This window comes from Stegodyphus dumicola, chromosome 6 (assembly GCF_044657685.1).
Source record: "Stegodyphus dumicola isolate Sdum_Otavi_A_Nest chromosome 6, ASM4465768v1".
Taxonomy (NCBI): Eukaryota; Metazoa; Arthropoda; class Arachnida; order Araneae; family Eresidae; genus Stegodyphus; species Stegodyphus dumicola.
Window position 1 is genome coordinate 100,246,165 of NC_140773.1, and position 14,018 is coordinate 100,260,182.

The 14,018-nt window shown below is 32.4% G+C and overlaps 1 protein-coding gene across 2 annotated transcripts in view; it reads right to left on the minus strand.

Annotated features, from left to right (window-relative positions):
* Positions 1–2,021: 2,021 nt before the first annotated feature.
* amx (TM2 domain-containing protein 3 almondex) overlaps positions 2,022–14,018 on the minus strand; it is a 43,741-nt gene continuing 31,744 nt past the window's right edge. For both annotated transcript variants that reach the window (XM_035368552.2, XM_035368553.2), the window contains exons 4-5: positions 2,392–2,467; positions 2,022–2,260 (exon numbers count right to left, since the gene is read on the minus strand). In XM_035368552.2, coding sequence (XP_035224443.2) covers positions 2,089–2,260; positions 2,392–2,467 — 248 coding nt within the window. In that variant the 3' untranslated portion in view covers positions 2,022–2,088. The remainder of the gene's footprint in view (positions 2,261–2,391; positions 2,468–14,018) is intronic.

Sequence of the window (14,018 nt, forward strand, 5' to 3'; positions counted from 1 at the left end):
AACATTTTATTATGCTACTACCTATTACAGTGTCTATAAAAAGCAGCATAATGCATAAATGGGCGCTGGTAATTAAGGGGCCCAGCAGCGACCGATCGGTAAAGTCAGTGAACACTTGTAGTTCGGTCCGAGGTTTGAATCTCGTGAACGGGCTGGCTGCATGGGCGTTTTACCCCTTTCCTTCGCTTCCTTTCACCATTAAATTGACCAGCTTTTGGTTTAGTTTGAAGGTATGGGAAAAGAATAAATGTTCGCAGAAAGTATTTATTGATAGCCTGGATATGTAAATAAATGCTTTTACTTTCAGATGATTCCATATACATTTAGCGATGAAATTTTTAGTCATAATTAAAGCACAAGCAATAAATTAATAGAAAATTTTGAAATAAAAACATAGCAGAACATCATTTAAAGACTGAAGAAATTGCTTAGAATGTTCACAGTAGATTGATTAGCTAAAGGGAAGAACTATAAAAATTTAATTTATTTTACATTTATGAAGTGCGTCTATACTATATTACAGAGAATAGGGCAATCAAGTAGATTTCTAAGATGTCATCTAGGATTTTGCAAGCAAACAAATAAACAAAAAAGAAGCAAAATAATAGCATGATTTTTTTAAATGTAAAAATTAATTTTTTTTCTTCAAAAATAAGCACGGATTTTTAAATGTATTTCTCTACAAGTTATTATGATATATTTTTACTCATTGTACATATAGAAGGATGGCAACAACTTGTACCTCACACGGCAAAATCAAAGACCGTTTCTTGACTGCAAAAACTATCTATGCCATCGAATTTTCATTTTCTGAAATTGAATGTTGGGGGTCGACGCAAAGGATCAACGAGCATTTTACTTGAAACTAAAACAAAATGTGAATATTGCCAAATCATCTTTAAATGCACCAAGATGGCACACTGAGAAGTAAATCTTCAAGACACCCCTACGAAAAATGGCTCAGGGCTCGTTTCTACGGCAACAGACAGCCACAGACAAACTGGGGATAGCTGTTCTTACCATAGACAGACAGTAGTGTATAAAGCCTTATTGCTATCAAAGATGACATAACATGAGTATGTCATTAATATGCAAAGCAATATTTTTGTTCTTCATCTATATCAATATTTCATCTAGATTCTTCTATTCCACCTTCATCAGTTAGCACTGTTAACCACCATATCACTAGGTCAGAGAAGAGTTTGAGTCCCAGAGAAGACCTGAATGTTTGTAAATGCACAGTGTCTTTGTGGTATAGAGGTACTTAAAATACATGGTGAGCTCAACACCATCTAAAAGAGTTTGGTGATAAGGAAATAAAACCTTCAACAAATCACCCCAGAGATTTGCCTTCAAAATTGGGATGGAACTGGGCAGAGCCACACTATCAGCTATAATGTGTCCAAGGCCCATGCCGATGACAGATGCAATTCTGTGCTTCTTACTATAATTTCTTACTATAATAAAATTTTTAAATTCTTCTGCACGTTTAATTTTTTCATTGTTTTTTTTCAAAATCTCTGCAAAACCTTAACAATTATCTTCATCTGATCACATTTTTACTAAAATGCGGAAAAGGGTGTTTTTTTTTATTGTTTTAAGAAAGAAAAGTATTATTATAATAAAAATATATTTATTGTTATACAGCACATTAAGAAATTAACTCATATCAGTTACAAATAAATGTATTGCACTGCACATTAAGAAATTAACTCATATAATTTTTAAATGTATGATATATAGGTAAGTATGATCTTGACATGCTAAAATATAACTACGACAGACTTAAGAACTGGATTCCTAATTTTCAGTTTATATGCAAAACTTATGAACATTATAACTTCAAATACCTCGTAATTCAAATACCTAGTTTATTTGAATTACGAGTACATTTACTTACAGTATTTATTTGGATAACACACTAGAAGAATGTTATGCTTAAATTCCTAAATTATTTTAAGATTTTAAATTATTACAAAGAAAAATTACTAACAAACTATTTGAAAATAAAGAACTCCGTATGAATATTACAAACTTTAATTTTTAATAATATACAAATCTTAACAAGAGTTTATTTACATGAAGCATTTATGTTCTTATATAAAGTGAATGATCTGCTGGTCCAAGATATCCAGTAGCTATTAGAATAACATCGACTAATGTCCATACTCCAAGTCCACCAAAACTGAATAATTTACCAATGCCTTCTTGCCACATACCTAGATAGAAACGATCCACACCAAATCCACCAAAAACAATACTGCAAATGCATCAAAGGTTTGCAATTAAAATTCACATATAGAAAATAAAGTATAATAGCATTAAAATACACTTTATTATATTCATGCCTTTTTAATACATTTTATTTAGTTAGAAATCTATCTTTCTTACCTCAAAAGTAAAGCTGTCCCCCAGTTATATCCTTTTGTCCAATTGCAAGGCACATGCTTAGCAAATGTTCGCTTGCCTGTTGACAAATTATATTTAAACTATATTATTTAAACTATCATGAATTTTAAAATATATTACAAAAATTTAAAGTAAAAATTGGTAATTACTTGAGAATGATGCAAAGTTATCAAATATTTTCATAATAAAATAATTATCTGTAAGAATACCAATGCAATGCATTAATTTAGCTATGCATAAAATAAAGAGATTTTCAAATATTTAGAAATTTTATTTAAAAACAAATACATGCATCATGCCACCACCTTTTGTGCTACCACCTAAATCTGTATTAATACATTATTATTCATGTGATAAAAAATAATGGTATATATATTCGAAATTAATGGGTTTACTATACTGTGATTTACACAGTTGAAAGAACTCAAGCTTTAGTACACCTCTATGTACATGCCATTTGGAATTTGACTATCTCAGGGCAATATTTTATATATGTCATTCTACACATTCAAAAGCATCACAAGTGTGATTTAGTCATATCTTTTCCATAATTCAAGCATGCAAAACTAAATAAGACAAGTCTCTTCCATGCCAATCTTTCCAGTGGGCAAAATGTTTTGAGTTGTTTCCACCTGTGTAAACAACACAATAAACATGATGTTAATGAAACAATACCCCTTCAATTTTGTTACTACATTAAGAGAACATCCTATATATAGATACTGGGCACTAGGAAAGTTCTGCAATACAACATTATTTTTGTAAATTTTTTAAAGCATTTTACTTGAAACTAAAACAAAATGTGAATATCGCCAAATCATCTTTAAATGCACCAAGATGGCACACTAGGAAGTAAATCTAATAAATAAATGAAACCGTTTTCGACCTAGAGCAATGGCACAAAGTCGCAGAATAGGAAAGGGTACTCTTAACAATTTTATTCTAGTGTTGACCTAATACATGGAACATACTTCAAAGCAGTGCACTTGAGTATTTTCATGATAAAGAAACCATGTGTCCAAACTTAAGTTTGGATGAAGCTTTTTGAAAGTTTTGACAACTTTAGGAAAGTTTATTCTCAGCATACCACTTGCATATGACTGTATTCTAATTTCTCAACACAGCTTGCACAAAAATTCCTTTCACACTAAAGAATGCAGCTACTGTTTATTCTCTTCTTCACTAGTCTAGAATTCTGAAGAATCATGGGATGTCTCCTCATGTTCAAACACTATTCTAAGGTTTGGTCAGGATATCATAACAGTACATCCAAGTTTTGTCACCTGTCACAATATCATTCACATATCCTATGTCAATTTTTATATTCACATAATTACATTTTTATACATTTTTATATGTGAAGATTTTTTTCATTTTAAAACTTTTTAGCATTTTACAGCACCATGAAACACAACATGCCATCTGATTGCCTGTCAAGTAACACAGCAAAAGGTACAAATTTTTCTAAATTACAGACTGTCTCATAAACTAGCACAAATTCCTGATAATTAATATCGAAGGGCACTTCTATTTGGTGGTAGGTCATATCACCATCTGTCTCAAGATCTTTATACTGCATCAATGCTTTTCTCAATCATAGATAAAAATGGTTGACTTGATTTTGCAGTATCCTTTAAGCTAAAATTTCCTCTTTCAAATTCTCATTGCAACCTAAATATTATCATACATTAAGGAAAATTTTCTTCAAGCACAGGACTTATTTCCTCTAAACTTTAATCAACTCTTGATGCTCATGCAAAACTGTAGAGGAAAATTATTTAGTATTCAGTGTTTGAACACAGTGACATAGCTACCTTTCTTCACTAGCACAGCCAAAAAGCAATGGGCATTGGGTGCAGGGTGACACATGTCTTAACATGCAATCTCCCATAATGATCCATTTTTTCATAATTCAGAAATTTGCTAGTGCTCTTTGTGTGTGTATTTGTGTGCGTGTGTGTGTGCAGATACACATATACATGCTTTGAAAGCTCAGCTCATTCGAATCGCCATTGAACCATTCTTCGATGTTTTCACTATCAATATTTCTGAAGAATTTTACATCTTCAATTTTTTAGCATACAATAACAATTATTGCCTCGACTTCTTCAAAATTAGATAAATTCTCAATTTCTATATTATTAGGAAAAAACTTTCTCCCTGATCAAACCAGTGTTTTATTTTCAACCAAGTTCTGACTGCTTTGTACATGGCATCCAATATAACAAACTTTTTCCGGAACTTTATTAAATCATCATCTTCCTCAGTAAGAGTTATGAAAAGACAAGAACAGTAAAATCATTTCACTGCTGATATTACACTTTGATTCATTGGCTGAATTAAACTTGTAATATAAATATTTAGCCATCATTAGACCATCTGTTGTTTTTCATACTCTTGTACACACAGATAAATGTGCATGTGTGGGCACCACCACACCTGGATAATCTACAAACTTGAGAACTTCTTCTGAATAAATGAGTAATTCTGTAATTTCAATAATAAAATACACTAACTTCTTCAATTAAAATATGCTATAAATATAGTGTATTTCTGTTTAAAAATTAATTTTAATGTTTATATAAGAAAAAAAAAACTTTTGTTATATTTACATGTCCAATTTTCTAAAAATCAAAATTCAGTTTGTTTACATCCAAAAACAGAATGCATTACAGACATTCTAGGATTAAGCAGTCATGGATTATGGAAGTTCTACTACGTGTGCGTGTTTATATGATTTTTTGCGGTTTTCCTCATGTGTAACATAAATATGAGCATGTTTCTCTTAAAAGTCCTCTTTCGAAAGGCCTTATCTGCTTAAGGAGAGTTATTTCTCCCCTTAAGCTGATAATCTTCACAAGCTTATGCTTTGCTGTCCAACATACATATACAATATATAGAGAGAAATAAAGAAATTTAGAAACAATTTTTCATAAATAACAAAAAAAAATTAAATTCAAATAAATAAATTTAAAAATATCCTATAAATGGAGTATTAGGTTAGGTTAGGTTATTCAATTACGGCAAAGCCTCGAGGGCTATCTGCCTAAGGGGAGGGATGCCTTTCGTGGAGGACTTTCTAAGGGAAACTGGCTCGTATACACGTTACACATGGGGAAAACCACGAAAACACCCATGCAGCCAGCCCGTTCGCGGGATTCGAACCTCGGACCGAACTACCAGTGTTCAGCGACTTTACCGCTCGGCCGCTGGTGGGCCAAATGGAGTATTAGAAATATGTAGATGCTAAAAGTAAATTAAAATAAACTATCACAAGAAAAACCAAAAACAGAGAAAATAAAAAAGAGCATGAAAGAAGAGGAATTCAGTCAACTTCATAATGTTGTCAAAAGGAAGTATGGTGAAATGAATTACAATACGAAACAAAATGAAATTAAAAAAAAAAAAAAAAAAAAAAACGATGCCCCAGAAAGGCAGTTAACCTTATGTTTTTAATTGAAGAGTATTCCTAATCCAAACAATAAAATCTCTCCTAATTCTCTTTCTTACCATTTTTCTATTTATGCTGCCCTTTCTCTTTTGTACAGATTCAGTAAAATTAAATTAGTTTTCAATTATTTTATCTGTTTAATATTGTGTTCAGCTTTTATGTCTTAGATTTGTGCATTTCCATTTGGTTTTGTGTAATGAACTTGTCCACAAAGTAAAGTTTATGCATAGGTTGTAAATTTTAAGTAAGCTATAAGCAATCATGTCCAGGAATGGATTAATCCTTTTTATTTATAGGGGAAATAATTTTAGTTTACAAATATTTTGAATGGAGAATAGCCTTCAGAAACAAATTCTTGAACTACGGTTTTACTGTATTTAATTTTCAAACGTCAGTTATTAAACAGTAAAATGTTTTTACACAATGTGATTAATAATCATCAGTACCAACAAAAGTATAAAGTTTTTTTATGTCTTTTTTATTAAGTTTCACTGCCTAGATAGTGAGAAAAAGGAGTCTTCATTATAAAAATAATATATATAATAAATATGACACCAAAATGTACAAAAAAACTTTTTAAAAAAATTATTAAAAAAAGTTCAGAAATACAGCAGTATATATTCCTGTAGCACTTCCCAGAATGACTACACTAATAAAAATGTTTAACTTTTTTTTAGTAAGCTAATTTTAAGTTTATTTTTGAATTTAAAAGTTGCCTCTGATTTAAAATATTTTTAATCACTAACAGAATATTAATTAAATTAATCAATATATTCACATGAAGATCATAATAAAAATCTATAAATTGCGATATGGATATGGTTAATTAATAATACAGTAATTTAACATACTCTGATACATTTGATACAAAGGTCACTCTGAAATTTTTTAGACATGTGCAGATGATTAGTGGAAAAAAAATTATGGTTATATTTGAAAATATGAACTATTTTAGCATAGCACGGAATTCTTTATTCGCCAGTTGTGAGTAGGTTAGCGTAGAATAAATTTTAGCAGAAAGAAAATGGAGTTGACACAAGAACACCATTGGTGATAAGATTTTCTATGATTTTGAAGTGGGGTTAAATCAAGAACAATGTGTTCAATGTCTCAATTATCATTTGTGCATCTCATGTTACTATATTCAGAAGGTTTACAGACTTTCACATATGTCTCAACTCTCTTCAGGATGCAGAACACACGGGAAAGCTGTCGTCAGTAATAATTCTCGGATAATGTGTCTGTCATGCAGGAAATGTTAATCAATGATAATCGTTGCACCTATCAAATGATATAGAAGGAATTAACATTGGATCTGCCCCCATATATGAAATTATTCATGAAGAATTGCATATGAAAAAACTAGTTTGCCATTGGGTTCCCCATACTTAAACTGAGCACCAAAAAGAGCAGCGTATCAGAATCAGTAAAGATACATTTAAATTACTTCAAAGTTGTGGCCACCCCATTACCACCAGTTATGATTCTAAAATTTTAATTGGTAATGAAACATACATACCATTTTTTGACATTTCAACACATCAAGAAAGTAAAGTATGGATCCTTGAATATGACCTTATGCCCACAATGGTAAAAAAACAACGTGCCATGAAAAAAGTAGTGTGTACCATTTTCTTCAGAAGTACAGGACTGGTCAAAGCCATCAAGCTAGAAAAACAGAAGACAGGTATCCCACTAAGTGTAACTGCTAACTGACACACCAATAAGTGTCTTCCAGAAATTCTTCAGGAAATGAATGTTATAGGACTCATGCTCTACCATGACAATGCATCTTCTCATTTAGCAAGACTGACAGTTGAGTTTCTTGAACAAAAACATATCAAAAAGTGATAGAACATTCACTCTACTCACCTTATCTAGCTAAGTATGACATTTGGCCATTTTTAATCTAAAAAAAGAACTTAAGTGGACATCATTTTCATTCTGAACATCAGATTGATGAGTCTATTGTTAAGGAATATTCTTTGATATCGCCAAGAGATGGCGTCTATTGGCTTACTTAACCTTTCCCCTTCTGAACACGTGTCTTGAAAAAATATTCTTTTTTTTTTTAAGGTAGAATTTCGATGCACTACGCAATAGAATTTGATTTAGATTTTAGCTGGAACTATTCAGTTTTTGCCTTTTGAGCCTTAAATATTCAATTCAGGCATTTTAGCCTACATTGTATATATGTAAATATTAAGTTTAATTAAAATTTATGGAAAACCCTCCAGGCCATGCATCTCATTTTTGGATTATGAGTGATTTGACTTTGATTTAGAACATTTCGTTACAAAATGGTGCATCAGCCACAGAAAAGAATCTGATTAATTTGAAAATTTGTGTTTTTTGCCTTTTAGATTAGCTTTGTAAGCAAAGACTTCTCACGGTAAGTCTCCTTTGATAATTTATTAAAATGGAACAGAAGACACTAATTAAGAAACGAGCACATATACGTGCTTCTGTAACTCAAATTATTAAAAATGTAGATGAGTATTTAAAAATATCTCTCTTCTCATTAACTGTAAAGCATAAGCAGGACTCTGAGTCATGGTTTTGAAAACAAAAAATGCAGTTTCCATTTGATGACGCGGCTGCCATAAATTCATGTGTGGTGACAGTTTGTTTATGTTTTGGCATCGGTGGATATTTGTTAATACCTTTCATTTCCGGTTTTGACTTGCGTGGAAAGGATAACGAAGACAAGAAGAGTTAGAAAATTGTTTGGAATTGTTAAATAGTAAAGAAATGGAACTACATGATTTAAATGAAAAAATACAAAATTTGATTGAAGATGAATTAAAATTAGATTCAGATATTAACATTTCTATGGAATATAACGATAAAATAATAATAGCGAAGTCTAAAATCAATCGTTATTTAAGGAAATACAATACTCAAAATATCAACACGAATTTAAATAATTCATCTACAGAAGTTGAAACCAAAAGACAGATTGAATGCAATGTGAAATTGCCCAAACTGTTAATTCACAAATTTTCCGGAGACTATAACGATTGCATGAATTTTTGGAATTCATTCAAGGTCACTATTCATGACAATGTTACACTTTCGAAGATCGAAAAATTTAATTATTTGAGAACTTATTTATGTGGAAACTCAGCCTCAGCCATAGAAGGTCTCTCAATCTCAGAGGCTAATTATGGCTCTGCTATAGACATTCTTAAAAATAGATTCGGTCAAAGTGACCTTTATTATCAATACACACACCTTATATTATCAATACACACATTTCTAATCTCTTAAATTTAAATCCCGTTCAAAGTTCAAGTGAAGTGGCAAAATTGCGAAAACTTTATGATACAATTAACGTTCAAGTCAGAAGTCTTTTAGCATTTGGTGTGAAACAAGAAACATATTCCAACATGTTTATTCCAATTTTGATGAAAATTGTCCCGAACGATATAACTTTAGAATTTCATCGTACAAATACTGAAAATCCTTCAACCTATGATTTAAACAAATTTCTAGACTTTCTCCGATTAGAAATAGAATCGCGAGAAAAGATTAATTCGTTATCCTTTCCACGCAAGTCAAAACCGGAAATGAAAGGTATTAACAGATATCCACCGATGCCAAAACATAAACAAACTGTCACCACACATGAATTTATGGCAGCCGCGTCATCAAATGGAAACTGCATTTTTTGTTTTCAAAACCATGACTCAGAGTCCTGCTTATGCTTTACAGTTAATGAGAAGAGAGATATTTTGAAGAACCAAGCGCATTGTTTTCTTTGCCTGGCCCCTAAACACAAAATCTCACAGTGCCGGCAACGCCAAACTAAAGTTTGTAAAATTTGCGAAGGTAAACATTCGGAAGCCATATGTTTTAAATCCAGTTCGATAGTTAAAAATACACCAAGTGATAAAAAGGATAGTATAAATTTCGAAAAATGATACACAAACTAAGGAACAGAAAGAAGAAATTGTTTTGGCCGTTTCACATAATGCAAATAACACAATTCTTTTACAGACTTGCACGATAAAAGTTAAAACAGCTAAGGAAAAGGTGTTTGCCAGACTTCTCTTGGATAGTGGAAGTATGAAAAGTGTTTGTGCTCGCAAGTTAGCGGACAGGTTAAACCTTGAAGTCATAAGAAAAGAAAAATTGACTGTCTACACTTTTGGGAATACTTCTCCCATCCAAAAATATTATGACGTAGTTAAATTAACTTTAGAACATAGAAGTTCTCCCGATTCTAGAATAGAAGTTGAATTATTAGTAACTGATCATATATCAGGTACAGATATTCCTCCTCCTAAATCAGAAGAAATTAAGCAAAACAGACAGTTAAAAAATTTGATGCTCGCAGATTTTCCCGATTGTAAAAAACCCATTGCCATTCTAATTGGTGCAGATTATTATTACAACATAGTAATGGGACACGTTAAATACTTAAGCAAAAATCTTGTTGCAGTGGAAACTATTTTCGGCTGGTGCCTACATGGATGAAAAGGTGATGATGATGTCTCTTTAGCTTTCAATGTAGTTGTAGGGGAAGATTTGATTTCCAAACAAATAACAAAATTTTGGGACTTGGAAAACTCAGGACTTATTGATAAGAGGGAAAACCTCGATTCAACTGAAAATGAAGTCGTCGAATATTTCGAATCAAATATAACATATGAAAATTCTCGCTATAAAGTTAGATTGCCTTGGAAACATGGCACATCAAATCTAAATAATAATAGGGAAATTGCAGAACAAAGATTTCATCGACTTAGAAAACGATTTAAAAAAGATCCTAATCTATTTTCCGAATACAGGAACGTATTAAGAGATCAGTTAAAACAAAATATTATCGAACCAGTTACAGAAATTTCAATTGAAGAAGATGTCGTGTTTTACTTACCACATAGGGAAGTTATACGCGAGGATCGAGCTACAAGTAAATTACGTATTGTTTATGATGCATCATCGCATGCCCCAGGATCCATTTCTTTAAATGACTGTCTACATGTTGGGCCAAATTTATACCCTGAAATATTTGAAATATTGTTAAGATTTCGGTACAATCTGATAGCCTTCAACGCAGATATAAAACAAGCCTTTTTACAGATTCTCATACATGAAAAAGATCGAGACACAGCCAGGTTTCTGTTTTCCGAATTCCCTAATGATGGAAACATTTCTCCTGACATATATAGGTTCACTAGAGTTTTATTCGGAATAAATAGTAGTCCATTTCTATTAGCCATTACCATTAAACATCATCTGAAAAAATATAATAAACTTTATCCTACAACGGTTAACTTTTTGAATGAGAACGTATATGTAGATGATGTGATTGGAAGCCAACCAACGATCAATGAAGCATTAACTACGAGTCTAGAATCGGTCCAAATATTTAAGGAAACAAACATGCAGCTTCACAAATGGCATAGTAACTCAATACAATTACATGAATTGTGGGTAAAACAGGGTATCATTCCAGATGAAAATCCTGAAGATTTTAATAGAGAAAATTTCCCATTTAAGGTCTTAGGTATGGCATGGGATAATTCAAAGGACTTACTGTATTTTGATGTTCGGAACTTATTGTCTTTTACATCTAAACCAATAGAAATAAAACGATTTCTTCTACAAGTGTTGGGTCGGATATTCGATCCGATTGGAATTTTAGGACCTTTCACTGTTAGAATAAAGTGCTTAATACAGAAGATTTGGTTGTCACAAATAGATTGGGATGAACCATTACCTGAAGATTTGTCCTCTGAATGGAGAAAGTGGTTTGAAGAGCTACCTCAAATGGCTGAATTCTCCATCTCTCGTTACCTTTTCTTGCACTCGAACATTAATGTCGAAAATCTCGAACTAAATTGCTTTTCAGATGCAAGTGTCAAAGCCTATGGTACAGTCGCATATTTACGTTTCACGACAGAAAATAAAGAAATCAAAACGGCCTTTGTCTCTTCTAAAAATAGGGTAGCCCCACTAAAATCCCTTACATTACCGAGGTTAGAATTAATGGGGGCATTATTATCAGTTAAGTTAGTCAGCAATATTCTGAAAGCACTGAAATTGAGAATTCCGTGCTATTTTTGGACAGACTCAACAATTACTTATTTTTGGATCCAGAAACAACCTGAAGCCTTTAAACCCTTAGTCAGGAATCGTGTCAAAGAAATACAAAAATTGAGTTCACCTCAAGATTGGCATTATTGCCCAGGTGTCGACAACCCTGCAGATCTCGTATCTCGAGGAACGAAGATTTCCAAGTTAATAAATGAGACCATTTGGATGCAAGGTCCCCAATGGCTTCAACTCCCTAACGAACTTTGGCCAAGATTAGATATTAAAGAAACAATAGATGAAAACAAGCTGGAATACCGAAAGGGATCCGGTGATTTACATCAACTTGAATGTACAATCGAAAAAAGTGCAGATAATCTTTTCGACATATCAAAATACAGTCAAAAGTCTTTAATCCGGACTCGTCAGGACTTCGATTCCGGATTATAGATCATCAGTTTAAATCTGCTAAGATGGCATGCAGAAATTATAAAATTAAAAATATGAAACCGTAATTTATAAAATAATGAGCAATTATGAACTAAAGGGTATCAAAATTTACAAAAAAAAAAGAAGCTAAATATTTATTTGTTTAGTTTATTACACATTTCTTTCAATGCGCGCATGCGTAAAGCATACATTACGCATAGTCGAAATTAGAAAATTGCAACCAGAAAACTATTTGATGTGTATTCGTGATATTTATAATGACGGGGAATTTGATTTAAATCATATCAAAGACGAGGAAATACTACATTTAGTAAGGAATTATAAGCCGAATAAAATAAAAACATCTGCCCTGAAGATAACGATAGTGCTGACAGATCAACTTCCAGTTCATTGCGCGTTGCGACGTCCCCCCCCGCGCAGAGCAGCATGAAATTGATAAACAGATTTCGGAATGGTTAGATAAACAAAGAATATGCCTTTATCCATTTTTTGTAGCAATTCCACTTTTTGTTTGATGGACATCAAAACATACTTTCGTTTTGTAGATCCTTTGGGAGCTCCAGCATCAGAAATTCTATTTGACATAATCGAACGTTCAAGCTTACTTTTATAAAATTGCTCTTACAGTCTGCAAAAAATAATAAGCCGGATCCAATTCAAAGATTAAGGAACAACACAATCATCAACATTAACTGAAATAGATAATTAGATAATTTTAGCTTATACCTTCCGTTATACATTAAATGCGCACACAAAAACGTATTCTGCACTTGCGCAGACGCATATGCGCAGTCGTAAAGATCTTGCGCACATGCATAAACGCCTATGCGCATGCGTCAACACGGCGCATGCGCAGAAAGATTTTAGCTTTGAGGTCCAGATTATAGATCATTCCGGATTATGGGTGTCCGAATTAACGACTTTTGACTGTATAGCAAATTAGAGAAGGTGTTAAGAGTCACTGCTTGAACAACACGTTTCATTAGAAAATTAAGAAAAACTAGCGACATTCAAGGAACTCTCACAGCTGAATAGTTACAGGACGCAGAAAATTTCTGGATAAGATCAGAGCAAAAGAAGTTTTTTGCCGAAGAATATAAATCCCTCAAAGAAGGTAATTCAGTTGGAAAAAATTCTCCTTTGTACAATTTTCTTCCTTACATTGATGAAAAGGAAATCATGAGGTTGAGAGGAAGACTGGAATTTTCTGACTTCTCACTAGATAATAAACATCCAATAATCTTACCTAAAAATTCTCGACTAACGATTCTAATTGTATGCAAAGAACACGAGAAGATAATGCATGGAAGAATTGCTGCAACTTTAGCTAAAGTCAGATCACGCTTCTGGATTCCTAAAGGATGACAGTTAGTAAAAAAAGCATTAAAAGGTTGTATAATTTGCCAAAAATATTTAGCTAAACTAGATGATGACAGCACCCTTACCAAAGGATAGAATCCAAGAATCGCCTCCATTTGCAGTCTGTGGAATTGATTTTGCCGGACCAGTTTACGTAAAGAATTCTAAAGACACTCGAAAATCCTATATTGTTTTGTTCGTTTGTGCAGTAACCCGAGCTGTACACTTAGAACTTGTATCAGATATGTCAACAGAATCCTTTTTACTTGCATTTCGTAGATTTTTGAGCAGAAGAGGAAACTGCGTAATC